The 18,068-nt window shown below is 62.6% G+C and overlaps 2 protein-coding genes across 2 annotated transcripts; both read left to right on the forward strand.

The window, feature by feature from the left end:
- On the forward strand, positions 1-1,493 carry LOC139173495 (beta-crystallin B2-like). Its single transcript, XM_070763401.1, has 5 exons — positions 1-109; positions 250-368; positions 502-634; positions 895-1,037; positions 1,178-1,493. The coding sequence occupies exons 1-5, from the start codon at positions 62-64 to the stop codon at positions 1,344-1,346; spliced, it is 612 nt and encodes a 203-aa protein (XP_070619502.1). The 5' UTR covers positions 1-61; the 3' UTR covers positions 1,347-1,493.
- A 3,171-nt stretch (positions 1,494-4,664) lies between these two features.
- On the forward strand, positions 4,665-18,055 carry GRK3 (G protein-coupled receptor kinase 3). The gene is given in 24 exon segments (XM_070763402.1): positions 4,665-4,859; positions 6,293-6,369; positions 9,266-9,339; positions 9,738-9,839; positions 9,980-10,054; positions 10,342-10,403; positions 11,042-11,093; positions 11,377-11,468; positions 11,903-12,002; positions 12,499-12,577; positions 12,759-12,889; positions 13,237-13,331; positions 13,547-13,654; positions 13,861-13,927; positions 14,242-14,342; positions 14,818-14,878; position 14,909; positions 14,986-15,080; positions 15,271-15,433; positions 15,665-15,741; positions 15,743-15,802; positions 15,888-15,929; positions 15,931-16,002; positions 16,211-18,055. Coding segments are annotated over 24 exon segments (2,061 nt in total). The 5' UTR covers positions 4,665-4,746; the 3' UTR covers positions 16,373-18,055.
- Positions 18,056-18,068: the final 13 nt, after the last annotated feature.

Raw genomic sequence — 18,068 nt, forward strand, 5'->3', positions numbered from 1 at the left:
AGGGGGGCTGCGTGCCATCCCTGCTGTGGCTTCTCTCCCTAGGGAGCAGCCCCCTTTCACCATGGCCTTGGACCATCAGACCTCGAAGCAGCTGCAAGCCACTTCCAAGGTCAGTGGGGCAGAGAGCAAGCTGGGTGGGGGCCCACTGAGAAGGAGAGGAGGGAGACGACCTCCCCCACGGCTGCTGCTCCTCCATTGGACAGGCCCCCAGGCGGAGGGTCCCTGACGGCCCCCCTTCTCCGCTTCCAGATCGCCCTCTTTGAGCAGGAGAACTTCCAGGGGCGCTGCCAGGAACTGAACTCCCCCTGCCCCAACCTGAAAGAGGCCGGGATAGAGAAAGTCAGCTCCATCGTGGTGCACTCGGGCCCGTAAGTGGGGCAGGGAGGCCATTGGGCGCACGGAGGCCGTGGGGCTGGCCTGGCCATGTGGGGCTGGTGCCCCTGTGGGTCGCTCCTCTCTCCTGCCCCGGTGGGGCTGACCCTGGCCTCTCTCTGCCCCCAGGTGGGTGGGGTATGAGCAGGCCCACTTCAAGGGGGAGCAGTTCATCTTTGAGAAGGGGGAGTACCCCCGCTGGGACTCCTGGAGCAGCAGCCGCAGGAGCGATAGCCTCTGTGCCTTGAGGCCCATCAAAGTGGTGAGTGCCCAGAGGCGGGGGTCTCGGGAGGGAGCAGCCCCCCACAAGCCTGCCATGGGGAGGGATGGCAGGGGCAGCCGGGCAGAGCCCCCAGGGGAGGGCAGGGAGAAAGCCAGGGGCAGCGGCTGGAGGGGGCGCCCAGAGGCCCCTTGGTCCCTGACCTGGGCAGCCCCTTGGTGTTTGGGCCTGGGGAACTCAGCCAGGACCCCCACCCCACTCGGATGCCCCCCCCACTCCCCTCCGCCCCCGTGTCGCTACAGGATAGCCAGGAGCACAAGATCGTCCTCTACGAGAACCCCAGCTTCAGCGGCAAGAAGATCGAGATCGTGGACGATGACGTGCCCAGCTTCCATGCCTATGGCTACCAGGAGAAGGTGTCCTCTGTGCGCGTGCAGAGCGGCACGTAAGTGGCCCCCCCTGGGCAGGAGCCCCCTTGGGCCTTCGGGAAGGGAGCAGCTTGAGTCCCGGGGCATCCAGTCGAGAGTGGAGGGCTGAGCCCCCCCCTCCGCCCCCCGCCTGAGCCGGCCTCCCTCCCTCCCGCAGGTGGGTGGGCTACCAGTACCCGGGCTACCGCGGCTACCAGTGCCTGTTTGAGAAGGGCGACTACAAGGACAACCTGGAGTTCGGAGCCCAGCAGCCTCACATCCAGTCGGTCCGGCGCATCCGGGACATGCAGTGGCACCAGCAGGGGGCCTTCTACCGCACCAGCTAAGCCCCCCCGGGAGGGCCCCCGAGCACCCCCCCCTGCCTCCCGGTCTTCCTCCTCCTCCGCCGCTGCCCGGCCGGGCCCCCCCTCCACGCGCTGCCCCCCCTGCCTCTGCTTCCAACCCTGAATAAAGCTTTTGTCATCTGAAACACCCTCCCTGGTCCTCGGCTTCCGTTTCTGCTGGCGGTGGGGCAGGGTGGGGGGCTAGAAGCTCCTGGCGGCCCGGCATCAGCCCTCCAAGATGCCTGCAAGGAGGGGCTGGGCCAGCGAAGGTTGCTCTCGGTTTGGGGGTGCCCCTCTGCAGCCCTGAATAAGCATCCTCCCCTTTGAATGCGGGGGAGGGGGGTCTCAGAGAACAGCTGTGCCCGGGATGGGGGCACCAGGCCTTCAGGGTGCAGCCCGCCCCCCGTCTCTCTGGCCCCGATTGGCCTCCCAGCCACTCCAGGGGCCTCGAGGTTTGAAGGGGAGCAAGAGACCCCACAGGGGGCCTTGCTTGCCTGATAAACACACACACACAAACACACACAGTCACAAGGCAGCCCGGGTTCCTTCCCCCCCATCATGGCCAAAGGGCCTGGGCCTGTGTGGGTGGACACTGAGTGGGACAAATCTTTGGGGCGCCTGCATTGGACCCTCTAGGAAGCAGTCAGAGCAAAAGGTTGACTCAGCTGGCTACTGGCCGGCCGCCCTCCGTTCCTCCGCCTCCTCACTGCCCAGCCAGGTGGGGCCAGATGGGATTAAGTGGTGCCAGCTGACGGGAGGCCCTGGGAGGGGGGGGCGGCTCAGAGCAGTTTGTGCCCCGTGTCCCAAGAGGGCAGAGAGAGCAAGAGCACTGGAGCCAGGCACCGGGTGGCCCTGCAAAACATTTGGGCCCCTTTTTACATTCTGCCCACGGGACGGAAGGAAGGGGGGCGCGAGGGAGCCGGGTTGCCTCTGCCATGGTCACTGGGGCTCTCTTCTTCACTCTCAGGTGGGGGGGAGCAGGGGGGAGGGGGCCTAGGCCTCACACACACACAGGGAAGAGCCTGTGCCTCTCATTGCTGGGATGGGTGGGCCGCCAGCAGTTTCCCCCTTCAGACCAGGTTCGTCCAACCTCGGCCACTTCAAGGCTTGTGGACTTCAACTCCCAGCCCAGCTGAGGAAGGAAGAGGAGCAACGCTGGCTGAGGAACTCTGGGAGTTGAAGTCCACGAGCCTTGTCGAGGCCGGAGACGCCTGCTTCAGGCAGCCCTTGCCAGGAAGCGTAGGGCAGCGGGTGGGTTCCCTCAGGGTGGCCAGAGTCAGGGGGCCCAGGTGGCTGGAGGAGGCTCGGTAGCAGCCAGGGAAGATGTCACCCACCCTGGGCAGAGGCTGCTTTGTCCGCCCCTCTCTTCTCCCTCCCTGGAGGCCACAAGGAAGCCGTTTAGACATCTGGAGACGCCGGGCACCTTACTTCCTTCGGCTCCAGCTCACCCAGCGCCCCTTAGCTGGACCCTCCTGGGCGGGGAGAGGTGGGGAGGCAGCCTGGGGTCCCCTGCAATTTCCCCCAGGGAGGCGGTGCAGGGAGGGAGTTTGAGCCCCGTGGCTGCAGTTTTCCTCCCTCCCGATGGCGGCCTTGGCAGGGGACTGGATCCCAGGAGAGATTCCTTGGAGCCCTGGGAGCTTCTGGCCATCTTAGCCAGGCTGCAGCAGAGAGAACTGGGGGAGCCACACACACACACACCCCACCCACACAGCCTGAACAAAGGCAGCTGCCAGAGGAAGAGATAGGCTGGGTTTGGTGAGGGCGCCACCTTTGGACCAGAACGGGAGCCTTCTGGCAGTGTCTGGCTCTGCCCGCGAAGGAAGGGACCCCCGACAGATGCCCCCCTGCCCCCTGCAGCCCTCCCGGCGGCTCCCGGCGGCTCCCGGCTCATTAATGGCTTTTAGGGGAAGGGAAACCTGCCAGCCAGGCTGCTACGGTGGTGGTGGTGGTAGTGGTGGTGGTAGTGGTGGTGGTAGTGGTGGTGGTGGTAGTGGTGGTGGTGGTAGTGGTGGTGGTGGTGGCGCTGCTGCTAATGGATTTGTGGCCTTTTCAATTCCTCATTGGAGGGTTTGCATATCAGATGGGGGGGGGCTTTTCTTACGCGGGAAGGTGTTTCTGTGTAGGACAATCAATCCCTTGGCCTATATCTTCTTAAAAACACTTGTTGACCAGGAGGTGCAAAGATTGTGATTGGGGGGGGGGGGGGGGTTGGGGGGGAGAGTGATGACAATAGGCCCATTGCAGAATGACAAATGTGACAGCTATGGCTGAGCCGGGTGGGGTCTTTGGTGGAACAGGAACCGGAAGGAAACAGAATCCCCAGTGATGCTTGTGTTGAGGCCGCTTCTCTCCAAAGGGGGGCTGCAGAGGGGACACCCCCCAACCTCAGCTGGCTTCCCTGTGCTGGGAGGGGCAAGCAAGCCAGGGATTATTGCAATTTAAGGGAAGGCTCTGCAGGTAATAAACCCGGTCATGACCCCTCCACCCCCCAATTGTCTGACCCTTAACCTTTGGAAGGCCATACCTGAGAGGAGGCCGGAGGTGCAGGACCTTCAGCCCAGATGCTTCTCTGCTGCCAGGGGGGTGAGGGGGGGGGACACGCAGCCTGTCTCCCTTCCGCACAGTTAGGAAGGAGGAAGGGCTCCTCGGTTGAGTCCCTCACTCTCCAATTCACTGACTCACTTTCGCAGCATTATTCGACCCCTTCCCAATTATTATTTTTTCTATGCCCCAACTATGACGGGACCTACAGCAGCAGGAACAGGGAAAATAACCCCCAAACTCTTGGCTAAACCTCCCGGGCGGAGGGTCCCCCCCCCAAGGAAGCCCTCCCTGGCCCCCGGGGCTCAGGACCCCCCCCCCCGCTGCGCCCCCCTCTGCCTGGCCCCGGGAGGCCTCGGGCGGGGGACGAGGCCCCAGCAGCCGCTCGGGGGGCTCCGGCAAGGGAGGAGGCCGCTCAGGGCCGGGCAGGAGCGCTCAGGTGCGGCCGGGCCGGGCGGCGCAGCGGGGAAGGCCGGGGCTGAAGGGGGGGCGCCCGGGACCCTCCGCCCCGCCCGCCGCTGCCCCCTCGCCCCGCCCCGCCCGCCGCGGAGACGCAGCCCCGCGCCGCAGCACCAAGGACGCCGCCGCCGCCGCCGCCGCCTCCTTCTCCAGCGGTGGGGCGAGCCGGTCGCGAGACGGTGTCGTGCAGCGGCGCGCGGAGGAGCGGCCGGGCCGGGCCGTTGCGCGGAGGACGATGCCGGGCCGGCGGAGCGCATCCCTCCGCAGCCCCGCCGCCTAGAGAGCCCCGTCCCGGCTGCGCTCGGCCCGGAGGCGGGGGGGGGGGCGGAGACAGGCGGGCGGGCGATGGGGCGGCACGGGCGATAGGCGTCCGGCGTCCAGTGGCCCCGCGGGCCCCGCCAAGATGGCAGACCTGGAGGCGGTGTTGGCGGACGTCAGTTACCTCATGGCCATGGAGAAGAGCCGCAGCTCCCCCGCCGCCCGCGCCAGCAAGAAGCTCGCCCTGCCGGAGCCCAGGTGAGGGGGGAGGGGGAGAGTGCCCCCCCCGCCCCGCGGCCCCCCCCGCCTTTCCCTCAGGTGCCTCTTTCCCGCCCTGCCCCCAAAGGGGCCGGACTCCCGGGGGGGTCTCCAGGTGGCGCTACACCCCCCCTCACCCCCCATGGACTTGAACAGACCCTGAAGGGCCGCTGCTTCCCGTCTCCCGCCTGGGTCGGTCAGGGCGGCTGAGGAGGCGCCTTTCGTTTTCCCGCCACCCAGGGCCCCTTCATCCCCCCCCCTGGCCCTCCCCGAAAGCCCCGGGCGACCTTTTGGACTCCAGGGGCAAAGAGTGTGGTGCCCCCCCTTCGGGCAGCCCCTTGGAGGCCCCTCTGGACCCCGGGTGGCCCCCCTGAGCCGGCCTTCTGCCCCAAGGCCTGGGGGCTGGGCTGAGGGAAAGGCGCCTTCCAACCTGGGAAGCTGAAGCCCCACAAGAGGCCCCGGGGCGGGGGGGGGGGGCAAGGGGGCAGGGGGGGTGAAGCGGCTACCTTTTTGCCCCTGCCCCCCGTTCCAGAGTTGGGGGCCGACCCTTCCGTGTGAGGGTCCCGTCTCTGGATTCCTGGCCGAGAGACCCCCCCCCTGCACTCTTGTCCGTCTGGTGGCCGCATGCCTGAATCTGGGCCTGGCTCAGTGTCGGGGCTGTGGGGGCTGTGGTGGATCAGTCCCCCCCAAAGGCCTCCGATCGGCCGGACTGTGGGATGAACCTCAGGGGGGGGCCTTCCCTCCGGCCAGTCTCAGAGGGGGAGGGGGGGGTCTGTGGCCTGCCAGGTGCCGCTTTACCTCAGCTGAGGCAAAGACTGGGGAATTCTGGGAGTTGAAGTCCGCAGAGGCTGAGGGAAACCTAGAAGTCAAAGAAGGGGCCAGAGAAAATGTCCCACCTGTGTGATTTATGTTTCCTGCAGCAAGAGCCATGGGGGTGGGGGGGGGGCTTTTTTCCTCACCAGTCAGCAGAACCTTTTGGGGCTGTTAGAAATAGCATTCAGACCCAGGGGGGGCTACCTGTCACTTGGCCAGCGAGACCAATGGTAGGAGCGGTGGGCATTCCTTCAGGGTGGGGGGGAGGCCCCAATAGTGGGTGCTGGGGGGCGTCCAATGTTTTAATAAGAAATGGATTTTTTAAAGAAAAAAGAGTGGGTGCTGGGAAGGAGCCCCTCCTCTGCTTAAGAATCGGGGGGTCAGGGGTTTTTTGGCTGAAACGTCTCTGCCCTCAGTTGCCTTCTTTATCCACTCCGAGAGGGGATGGGCGGGGGGGACCCCTAAGAGACACCCCACAAAGTGACTAGGGGGCTCCAGGGGGGCTTCATGAGGGGCTCTTGGGAGGGGGGCTGGGGGGGTCTGGCAGCCCCTGATACAACTCCTGAGTCTGCCTGGACTCCCGCCAGAGGAAGCCCCCTCCCCTTGTTTCTGCCTTTCAGTGTCCGCAGTGTCATGCAGAAGTATTTGGAGGAGAGGGGAGAACTGACCTTTGACAAGGTCTTCAACCAGAAGATCGGTAAGTATTGGGGTGCGTTGGGGCCTGAGGTCACACTGGCCAATGGGGGGGGGAGCGCGGGCAGAGGCATGGCTGGACCTCCAGGCGCCTCAGAGGAGCGCTTGGGCCGGTCTGCAGAGGCCTGAGCTGGAGAGGGGGATGTGGGGGGCTGAGCCGTGGCCTTGCTGGGTGGCCCCCTTTCCTGCCAGCCACACACATCGGCCCTCTTTGTGTGGCTGAGCTGCTCTACAGGCATTCTGCCTCAGGCTCTCTGCTCAGGCCAGCGGTGGCCACTCTGTGGCAGAGCTGGACCCCCGCCTGCCCTTCGGGATTTTGCTTGCAGCGGCTGGAACCTCCTGGAAGGTGTGTGTGGGGGGGTGCCTTCCGTGGGACTGTGGGTGACAGGCAGTGCAGGCTGAGGGGGGGGGGGGGTTGGCTCCAGTTTGTGGAAATCCCGGCAAGTGTAAGCAACGCCTGGCCGAGTGTCATGGCTGCAAAGCCAAATCTCTAAGCGGGCTTTGTGGACAATCCAGCCAATTGCTCCGGGCGCTTCTCTGTCGTGAACTAATCTTCAGAGGGGGAGGTCCCCCCCCCCCACTCCAGTCTTGTCCCTTGTGATCAGATTGGGATGGAAGAAATCCCGGACGGACGGTGGGGCTGTCGGTAGGAAAAGGCAAAAGCTTCACCCGCGTCTGAGGTCAGGTGCTTGGCCCTATGTGCCGAAGTTCTCTAGAGATGCTTTTTTTCATCCAGGGGGGTCACTCGCGTGAGAACGGTTTAAACGTTGGTCTGGACTTTGAAAGGCTTGTCAAGGTCCTGCCAGCTGCTTGTTTGGGCGGCAAAGCAACACCAGTGGTCAAAGGGACACACCCTTCTATACACCACGGCAGAGCTGCCCAAGCTTGGCAACTTTTAAGACTTGTGGACCTCAACTCCCAGAATTCTCCAGGCGGCACAGGTGGGAGTTGACGTCCACAAGTCTTACAGGGGATGACCTCTGCACCGAGAGGCCTGGGCTTCTTAAAAGGGTATTTTGAAAATATGAAAAATCAGCTGCTGCTGAACACACTGTGGTGCTGTTACCTTGTCGGTTGTATCGCGTAGCACCGCTTGTGGGGCTATGCAGTGTTGGAGGCAGTAAGGAACAGGAGGGAGACCATAGCCTTGACCCCCTGACTAGAAGCACAGTGCCAGACAAGGCCTCTGACCCCCCTGGACCCAAGACCAGCAAGTGTCAATCTAACGTTAGCCCGCATGGTCCTGGCCTCCCAGCCTGGGCTACCCTGAAGGGCTGCTAGGCAGGCAGGGACCCTGTGAGCAGCCCCATTGAGGAGGGCCGTAGCCTCCGCCGGGGGTCCCACCACCCCATTTCTAAAGGCCGAGTCCTTCTGCGCCCGCTTGGCCGTTGGGATAACCGGGCAGAAGACGTGGCCTTCTTAAAAAAGGCAATGGGGAGGAAGCAGATGCAGAAATAAAATGGGTTTAAAAATAGTCCCAGCATTTGGGGGGAGGACGGTCAATTTCAGACCGAGGCTCATCTGCTGATTAATCAGCGCCCCACCCCACCTCCTTCCTCTCCTGACCCTCGAAGGCGAAAACATCCCAGGCGGCTCGGTCCGGTCCCTTGTTCACAAAAAGGAACCAAAGTCCTGCAGGAAATGCGTGAAAAATAGTCCCGGCATTTGGGCCCTTCGCCAGCTGCTGCTTTCCAGATGTGCTGGACTTTGGTTCTTTCCGGCCCAGCTCCTTTGGCCACAAGCTGCTCACCTGAGGAGGCTCACCTGTGCTAGGAAAAAGGGGCGGCCCCGCTTGGGCTGACGTGGGTTTTGTCTTGTGATGGTTTTGTTTTGTTGAATCTTCCATCATTCGTGGTTTTCCTGCTACAGGTGGGGCAGGTGGCTTCCCTTGAATTGCTCCCTTTGTTAACAGGCAGTGGGAGGGGCACCCAAAAGCACTCGGGGGGGGGGATGATAAGCGGCCGAGATTCTGGGGACCAGAAATGCTGACCACTGTGTTTTAACCGAAAGGGGTCGGAGCGCACAGTGCAAAGGGTGGGGCCCAGTGTTGATGGAGGGCAGCAGGTTCGGGTACAGAGATCGATGCCAGGGCTGCCAGGCCTTGCCGAGAAGATGCCTTATTTCTCCCAACCAATATTTACTTTTGCTCTGCAAACAAAGCTCAGGCAGCCCCTGAACCCATCAGCAAGTGCCAGGGGCTACGTAGTGGGAGGCCGGACTCTCCCCTCCTCAGCCCTCCCCCAAACAGACCTCCTCTCCGTGAGGGCAAGTGAGCCACTCCAGCGCTTTGAGGTTGTGACCCCCTCTGCAGCGGCTAAGGTGGGGATGAAGCTGCCGTCCCTTCGGGGGGGGGGGGGGGGATGAGGGCAACCGGAGGCCAAAGGGCCCAGGAGGCCCCTGAACTGGCCTGGTGGGGAACGGCCCCTCTCGCCTCTCCCGGCTTGGAAACGGGGTGGCCTGGCAGCCGGTGGAAGAGAGGAGGACGAGCCCTGCCATGCCCTGACCAGGGTCACCTGGGCCACAGCGGCCTTTGCCCGGCCTCGGCAGCAGGGCTCCGTTCCATTGTACCTTGACCAAAAGGTCATCCTGACCCAGGCAGGCCCTGACCTCCTCCTTTCAGCCGTGTCCTCTTTAGTGGCCGCGTGAAGAGGTCGGACTGAGCCTCCCCCTCGGGGGGGGTGTCCTTGGGAGCTTCAGCCCTCCCTCCCCATGTGTGTGATGGGGGTCAGCAGGGACCCCTCCTGTCCTCTGTCCAAGGTCACAGGCCCAGAGAGGAAGGCCCGGCGGTGGGTTGGCTTCTGGGGCGACTGCCAGCGGTTGGCACTTTGGCCTGGGGTCCGGTCTTCCGCGCCTCTCACCACCACCGCCACCACCACCACGCTGGCTCCTTTGCCTCCTAGGATTCCTCCTCTTCCGAGACTTTTGCCAGAGTGACGTGGACGAGGGCATCCCGCAGCTGAAGTTTTACGAAGAGGTGAGGGAGTTTTCAAAAGGAAAAAATTGGAGAAGGGGGGGGGTCTTGCCACATTTGGGGAACGAGTGGAGTATAATCTCAGCGCATTTAGGCACGGAGTCAACCTGAACAGAGGAGCAGAGAGCCCCTCCACACACACACACACACCTGTCGCCCCGTGAGTCTCAAGGAGTGATTCCCCCCAGTGGTCAGGGGACGGGGGGGACTTCCCAGGATGGCTTTCAAGGGGTCGGGTGGCCTGGTTTCATGGGGTCCTGAGACTCGTTTCCAAGTGGGTCTGCCCACCCACAGCTTTCCACTCCCAACCTGCAGCCCTCCCTGGGGGACCCCCATCGTGACCACGAAGGGGCTTTGTTCCAAGCCTGGTCTTGACCCCTGAACCCTGTTGGCTCTTGCAGATCAAAGAGTACGAGAAACTGGACTCCGAGGAGGATCGTCTGGTCAAGAGCCGCCAGATCTACGACACTTTCATTATGAAGGAGCTGCTCTCCTGCTCACATGTGCGTGCGGGCAGGGCCGGTCCCCGGGGTCCACTGTGTGGCCTGGGGGCTGCTGGGACTCTGGCCTGACGGGGGGGGAAGGGCGGTCACGCTGCAAACGTCCTGGAGTGCCTGAATAAAGAGGCGCCTTTTCCCTGCAGCCCTTTTCGAAACAGTCGGTCAGTCACGTGCAGACCCGCCTGGCCAAGAAGCAGGTGCCCATCACCCTTTTCCAGGTGAGCGTGAGATTTGGGCAGACTGACCGCTGTAAAGCAAAGAAGAAGGGCTACGGTTTGGTTCCAGAAGAGAGAGGTGGACTCAAAAAAGTCTTAGGTCAGCCTCTCCCGATTTGATAGTCTTAAAATGCATTGGATTCTGAAGCCCATCCTCCTCAGCCAGTCCAGGCATGGCCCCAAGTGATTCCTCAGGTTGGGGGAAGTGGACGTTAGTCTTGGGTTTGTGGCATGGGAGCCGGTGTGGTTTGGAGGACGGCAGATCATCGTCTCGGCTTTTCCTCCCCCAGCCCTACCTGGAAGAAATCCATGACAGCCTGCGAGGGGGCGTCTTCCAGCTGTTTCTGGAAAGGTGGGGCTCCCTGCACCCCCTCCCCCTTGACCTCTGGGGGGGCGGTCACTGCAGGGTCAGCTGAGGGAGGAGGCAGCGGCTGGGGAGGAGGTGCGAGATGGAAACCCATTGGGAGTGGACTCCCCCCCTCCCCCGTGGGCCCTCCTCCCCAGAAATCTTGGGGGCCCTTGCACCCCAGACGTCTTGTGCCAAACGAACAACCGTAGCCATTGTGTCATATCGGGGAGATTCTATGAAGAGTCTCTCTCTTATTTATATGCTGAGTTCTCTGAATGACACTGTTCATTTTCCCCCAGCACCTTTTAACAGGCATTTCAAATAGAGCCTCACGGGGGGGGGGGGGGGGGGGGGAGATTAGGAAATACTGGAATCTCTCCTGCCTTTTATTTATTTTATTTATTTATTTATTGGATTTGTATGCCGCCCCTCTCCGGAGACTCAGGGCGGCTAACAGCAGTAACAAAACAATGTACAATAATAATCCAATAAATACTAAAAATGATTTTTAAAAAACTCTTGCTAAAGGTCTGATTTGGGACACTGGTCAAGGGACCTTCGTAAACTTTGTTTTGTTTTCGGAGAGAGTTTTGTTTTCATTGTGGTCCTGGAGTATAACTCCCCCCCCTCCTCATTTCCAGTGATAAGTTTACGCGATTTTGCCAGTGGAAAAACGTGGAGCTGAACATTCATGTGAGTGTCTCCTGACCTTTGAGGGGTGTCCCTGGCGCTCTGCTGGACGTTCTGTGCAGGGGTATGGCATTGGGGGTGGGCGGGGTCATGATGGCTTGAGGGTCGTGTAAGCGACGTCGGTCTCAGAGGGGCTCAGTGTGACCCAGAGATCGCCTTTAGCCCCCACCGAGTTCCATCGGCCTGAAGTGTCCAGCGTGTAATTGGGCTTTCCAAAGTTTTTAGTGCCCCTGGGAAGTTGGGGGGGTGTTGAATGGCTGTGCGTTGCCCCCTCTTCTCTCCACAGCTGACCATGAATGACTTCAGTGTCCATCGGATTATTGGGAGGGGCGGCTTCGGAGAAGTCTACGGCTGCCGCAAAGCGGACACAGGGAAAATGTCAGTTGGAAACGTGGATTGTCGCAGGGCAAACCCTGAGGGGTCGGGGGGGGTTATTATTATGCCTTTAATGCCCCCCAGTGGAGGCAGGCAGGGCTCCTCTCTCCCCCTCTGCTTGGAGTGGTGCTTCAGCTGTGAGCACGCAAAGGCCACCGGTTGTGCTGGTGCTGCCCGCCTGGACTCCCTCCTTGGGGAGCCGGACCCCTGGGAAGGGCGCACGGGGGCTGCGCACAGCTCCTGAGAGGCCCCCACGCGGAGCGGAGATGGGCTGGGCCTGAGAGGAAATCCCCGGCTGTAATCCTTCTAATTCATGAAGCGGCAAGTGGCCGAGCGAGGCTCCTGGGGGCAAGCGAGGACGTGGTGCTGCCCTCTCGGTGGGGGGGGGAGGCCCTGGTGGCCTGGCGTGGCCTGAGCCTCCTTGTGGCACTTTCCAGGTACGCCATGAAGTGTCTGGATAAGAAGCGGATCAAGATGAAGCAGGGAGAGACCTTGGCCCTGAACGAGCGCATCATGCTCTCCCTCGTCAGCACCGGGGTGAGCGCCAGGTTGCAGCGCAAGGGGGGGGGACGAAGGGGGGGTCCTCACCTACGGTGGCTGATCCCCAGTGGACCCGGGTGGACGCAGCTGCAGCCCCTTTGGGGCAGTCGGCAGGAGAAGCCCCGAACATCTCCAGCAGGAATCCTGGGGGGGGGGGGGGGGCCTTGAACACTGACGTCACCCCCCCCTCGTCCCTGCCTTGGTCAATCCATCTGGGGCTGGGCAGGCCTGAGGAGGGGCATGGAGAAAGAAATGGCAAGGGTCTTCCTCTCAAGACCCCCTGGCCAGCCCGCCTGCTTCCATGCCCGGTTCAGGGCCTCTGTCCCGAGGGGGTGTGTGGCCGGGTGGGGGTCCATGGTGCCTGGGGTCCTGCGAGCAGCTGCCGGGTCCCCCTGCCACTTTCAGGCCAGCCGTTCTCCCTGAGATAGCACGGTCCCCTTGAGGTGGGAGGGGGTCTTTGCATTGAGCCAATCTCCCCCCCACCGCCCCGCAGGACTGTCCTTTCATTGTGTGCATGACCTACGCCTTCCACACCCCCGAAAAGCTCTGCTTCATTCTGGACTTGATGAACGGTAAGCGAGGGACCTGCGTGTGTGCGTGTGTTGTGTTGCGTTTCTGCAGCAGGACCCCAAGGGTGTGTTGAGGGGGGGGGCTTTGGACATGAAGGGCCAGGCCGCAGAGGGTGCGGGCGGGGACACGGGGGGAACTCGGACCCGGGGGGCAGTGGCTGAGCCCGGACCTTCCTGGCCGTAGGGGGGGACCTGCACTACCACCTCTCCCAGCACGGGGTCTTTTCGGAGAAGGAGATGCGCTTCTACGCCACCGAGATCGTCCTGGGGCTGGAACACATGCACGGACGCTCCGTGGTCTACCGGGACCTGAAGGTCACTCCTGCCGGGAAGCCCCCGGGGGAGGGCGGGGCGGGGGCTTTGCAGGACGGCCTCTGCGACCAGCCCCTGCCCCCTGAAGAGGCTCGTCCTGGGACACACACACACACGTTGTGGGTCGGAGCGGGAGAAATAGGCCGGCGGTTGGCCAAGGGCGCTCCCTTTGGGGCCCGTGGTGGCTGGGGGATTCCTGGACCCTCCGCTCAGACTGGAGCTCCTCCCCTGGGGATGCCCCCACAAAGGCTCTGCGGGGGGCTGTGCCTTCCTCGCCCTCTGCCCCGCTCGTCCTCGGCTGCTGCCTGGCTCACCGGGTCATGCGGGGGGCCCCCCTGCTTCCTCTCCAGCCAGCAAACATCCTTCTGGACGAACACGGCCATGCGCGAATCTCCGACCTGGGCCTGGCCTGCGATTTCTCCAAGAAGAAGCCCCACGCCAGTGTGTGAGTGGGAGGGGGGATGCCGCAACCCCCGCCTGACCCCCCCCCCAGCCCTGAGTTCAGCTGTTCCTGCGGGTCATGCCGGAGCTTGTGCCTGGGACCCCCTCGGCCAAGGGAGGGAGCCGTCCCCAAGCCTTGGCCAGCCCCCCCCTCCCCCATGTAGTGGCCAGGGCCTCTTCCGCAGACCCCCCTCCCCCATGTCTGCCTCCCTTTTCCAGGGGAACTCACGGCTACATGGCTCCGGAGGTGTTGCAGAAGGGGACGTCCTACGACAGCACGGCCGACTGGTTCTCCCTGGGCTGCATGCTCTTCAAGCTCCTCAGAGGGTGAGCCGGCCGGCCGGGGGGGGGAGGGGGGGGCTGTGGCCAGGCAGCAGGGGGCGCCACCCTCCGAGGTCTACAAGGGGCCGGAGCTGCGTTTCCAGGGAAGGGAGGGGAGTTGCCCCTAGGGGCCTTTGCCCCCCCCCTCCTTTGCCCCTCTGCCTTGCTGAGCCCCTGTGCCGCCTCTCCCCCCCTGCCCCCCCCCCCCGCAGGCACAGCCCGTTCAGGCAGCACAAGACTAAAGACAAGCACGAGATTGACCGCATGACGCTCACCGTGGTAAGTGCCCTCAGCCCCCCTTTCCTGCCAGGGGAGCCCTCTGCGCGTGGGGGCCACTCAGCGGCAGTTTGAAAGACGGGGACAAAACTCCCACAGCCAGCAGCAAGGGGCCCCCTCCCCTCCAAGGAAGTCCACGCGGGCCCTTGAAGCCACGGGCCTCCCACCGGCTTCAGTTCCACCCTCCCCCACACACCCCACTGTTGGAGGGGGAGGGGCCTTTGGAGGGGGGCAGTCCGGCCCTGGGGTCCTGGCGGGAGGACCCCCCGTCCCAGGGCAGGTTCAGCTCCCAGAGCCCCCTCTGCTTCCCTCCCCAGAACGTGGAGCTGCCGGACTCCTTTTCCCTCGAACTCAGGGCTTTGCTGGAGGGGCTTCTCCAGCGGGACATCACCAAGCGGCTCGGCTGCCAGGGTGGCGGGTGAGTCCCCCCCCGGGAGGGCGGTGGGAGTCCAGTGGCGTTTTCCTGATCGCCAGTTGACTGAAGAACCAAGGCCAAAATCCCGATGACCCTTCCATGCAAGCAGTCCAAACGAAGGCAGAGAGGGTGGAGCCCCCCCCTGTCCCCTCCTCTCTGCAGCCCCTGGGTGGGACCCCCCCCCTCGGAGCCTTCCCTGGCTGGGCGGAGCTGCCCCCGGATGGCATCAGAGCGGCTTCTTCTTCCAAGGGAAAGGTGGGGTTCCCCCAGGGGGTCCTCACAGCCGCCTGCCCCCCCCCTGCCTTGCCTGCCTGTCCTGGCACTCTGGGCCCCCAGGCTGCAGCCCAGCATCGGTCCTTGAAGAGGCCACTGCCGGGCTGAATGCCCCCCCCGGGGGAAGAAAAGGGGCTGCCGGCCGGGGGGGGCTTCGGGGCTGTGACGCCCCGTTTGTGTTTGTGCTTCATCCCGCAGTGCCCAGGAGGGTCAAGGCCCACCCCTTCTTCCAAGGGATTGACTGGCAGCACGTCTACCTGCAGAAGGTGAGCCTAGCGGTGGCCCTTCAGCACCAGTGTCCAAATGAAGGCTCGGCTGGTCCCCAGTGGCCAAATCCGGAGCCTTTGTAACTCTGCCCCCCTTGCTTTGCCAGTACTCCCCCCCTTGATCCCCCCCAGGGGAGAGGTCAACGCAGCGGACGCTTTCGACATTGGCTCATTCGACGAAGAGGACACCAAGGGAATCAAGGTGGGTGGGAGGTCTCTGCAACCTGCCTGAGGGACCCCCCCTGAAGCCTACGGCCAGGCTGGTACAGCACTGGGACGTCTGCTACTCACGTGGTGGAAGGGAGGGCGTTGGGCCTGTCGCTTGCAAGCCAGGGGCTGGTTCTGGGAGCGAATCCTTCCCCTCTCCCTCCCTCCCTCCCCCCCCCCGGCAGCTGCTGGACTGCGATCAAGAGCTCTACAAGAACTTTCCCCTGGTGGTCTCCGAGCGCTGGCAGCAGGAGGTGGCCGAGACGGTCTTCGAGGCGGTCAACGCCGACACGGACAAGACGGAGCTGCGGAAGCGAGCAAAGAACAAGCTGCTGGGCCACGAGGAAGGTACCCCCAGGGCCCTCCTGCCCCTCTGCGTGGGTGCATGCGAGGTTGGGCCGCCGGTGGCCTCCTGCCCACGGAGGGCAAAACTGCCACAGCTGGGCCCCCTGGGCCTCGGGAAGCGCCTGCCCAGCCGTGCCCACCCCCTCCAGCACAGGGGCAGCCCACCCCGGCCGTGCCAGCTGTCCCGAGGGGATCCCTTCTGTTCTTCTTCCCCCCCCCCCACTGCCCCCCCAGATTACGCCCTGGGGAAGGACTGCATCATGCACGGCTACATGCTGAAGCTGGGCAACCCCTTCCTGACGCAGTGGCAAGCGCCGCTACTTCTACCTCTTCCCCAACCGGCTGGAGTGGCGAGGGGAAGGAGAGTCCCGGGTGAGTGCCCCCCCTGCCCTCCCCCTCCCCCCTGGCTCCCCCCTCCCCCAGGCTGGGCAACCTCTGGATTCCTTCCGCCCCACAGCAAAGCCTGCTGACCATGGAGCAGATCCTGCTGGTGGAGGAGGACGCAGGTGAAGGACAAGCGGTGCCTCATGCTCCGGATCAAGGGGGGGAAGCAGTTTGTCCTGCAGTGCGAGGTAAGCGGGGCGGGAGTGGGGGGGGGCTTTATTCTTTGGGGGGGCTTTGGGGCTCCTGGGCTGATCTCTCGGGACGCCTCCCTCGCCTGACCTCTCAACCAAAAGGGGGGACGAAATCCATCCCATGGTCTGCAGGCCTGGAGGGGGGGCTGAGCCTCCAGGGTCTCTCCGGTGGGGGCTGAACCTCCCCCCCTCCGCTTCCCCCCAGAGCGACCCCGAGTTTGTGCAGTGGAAGAAAGAGCTGACCGACGCCTTCACGGAGGCCCAGAAGCTGCTCCGAAGGGCCCCCAAGTTCCTGAACAAGTCCCGCTCGGTGGGGGTGGAGCTCAGCAAGCCCCCCCTGAGCCACAGGAACAGCAACGGCCTGTAGCGGCTGGTGGGCAGGAGACTGGCGGGTGAGCCCTGCTGCCTCAGAGCCGCGTCCTGCAAGGGGCCGGCCAGGGAGAAGCACAAGGAGAGCCGGCCCGAGGGAGACGCTGCTGCCCGGCCTGGAGGAGACCCAGCCGTCCGGCCCCAGGGATCGGCCCCTGCCTGCCGCCTGTTTTGGCCTGGTCAGGGACGGCGCTCCACAGACCCTGGGGCCAAGCCGAAGAGACCCTGGGGCCTCCCTGGGGCCTTCACACACGCTGACCAGCTGACCTCGACATGTTTTGTGTGGCTTCCAGTTTTGTGCTTCTGCTGCTGCTTCTTTTCGGCCGAAGTGACTCCGGACTCTCGTTCCGCCTCCCTCGCCTGCTGCTCTGCCCGTCCTGCCAGCGTCCACCGTGGGCCCTGCTCCCCTGACCTGGGCCTGGACTGGTGCCAGTAGAAGCAGGAGCTGGGGAGACCCGGTGATTGTGCTGCCCTTGTCTGTGTGTGTGTGTGTGTGTGTGTGTTTGTCTGCCCGTCTTCCTCTCCTCGCACACGTGTTGCTGGGGGAGCCACACAACGGAGGCGCCTGTGACTTTCCTGACTTGGTGGCACTTTTAAAAACACTGTAAACAAATCCAGTCACTGGACGTGGAGCCTCTGGACGCTGGAATTGGCCTGCAGGCAGCCAGTTGGCCTGGCTCGACTCTTCCGTCCCTCTGGTACGTCTGTCCGTCCGTCCGTCCCCTTGCGGTTGGGTCTCGGGAGCCTGGGGCCTCTTGCGGAGGCCAATTGGTCAAGAGAGCATCTCCTGAGGGCATTTGATGGGTGGAAGATGGGAAATAAGTCCTGAGAACGGAGGTTCACAAAGGCCTCGGAAGTTTCCTTCCCCTTTCCTCCGACTTGAAATGCCCGCCCTCGCCTCTTGTCTGTCTGTGGCGAGTGGCCGCTCGCTTGTGTCCCGGGCAGAGTGAAATCAGCAGGTGGAGGGGCTTCCTGCAAAGCAGCCCCGGGCGGAGGGTCTGGGCCGGCCGTGGGGGCAATTCCACTGACCCAGAGGAGGCTAAAGGGCTCCGGGAATAGGGCCTCCGTGCAGCATCTCTTGAGGGCAAATTGTAATCCACAGTGTTTCCTCCTCCGACAATGCACCGCTGCCATTAGAGGGGTCTGTTTTAGAGCACTTCAACCACCTTGGAGCATGACATATGCTGGAGAGAGAGAGAGAGAGAGGAACCTCTAGTTAAAAACCGGTTTTAAAATGTTGGGATAATATACATTTTGGAGACCTTAAGATTACATCGCTTACTTTCAGTATTGCACACGAAATGGGAGAAATATACCTAAAAACACTGAAATATGTATGCATATCCAAAAGATCATAAGAAATTTTTTTGTGCCTGCTGTTATTTTCCATGATGTAAATATTATGTGGTTTCAGCACTCCTGAATATTAGAGCATCTGATAACTTGTTATTTTTTTAAAGCGTTAAACTAATAATCAAAAGTTTTATTTTGGTACAACACTAAGTTACTTTTATCTTCAGAAGTATTTTAAGAAATCCGAGAATTACCTTTTAACTAAGAGGCATAATTTTATGTTATTTATTTTTAAGCCTGGGCACCTTGGTTTGCTTAATTCCCTGTACAATTTCTTTCTTCATCTTCTGTACGTTATTCAAACAATAATAACAAGGGTCCTTTTCCAGCTGGGCTCCATA

The sequence above is a fragment of the Erythrolamprus reginae genome, chromosome 10 (assembly GCF_031021105.1).
Source record: "Erythrolamprus reginae isolate rEryReg1 chromosome 10, rEryReg1.hap1, whole genome shotgun sequence".
NCBI classification, from domain to species: Eukaryota; Metazoa; Chordata; class Lepidosauria; order Squamata; family Dipsadidae; genus Erythrolamprus; species Erythrolamprus reginae.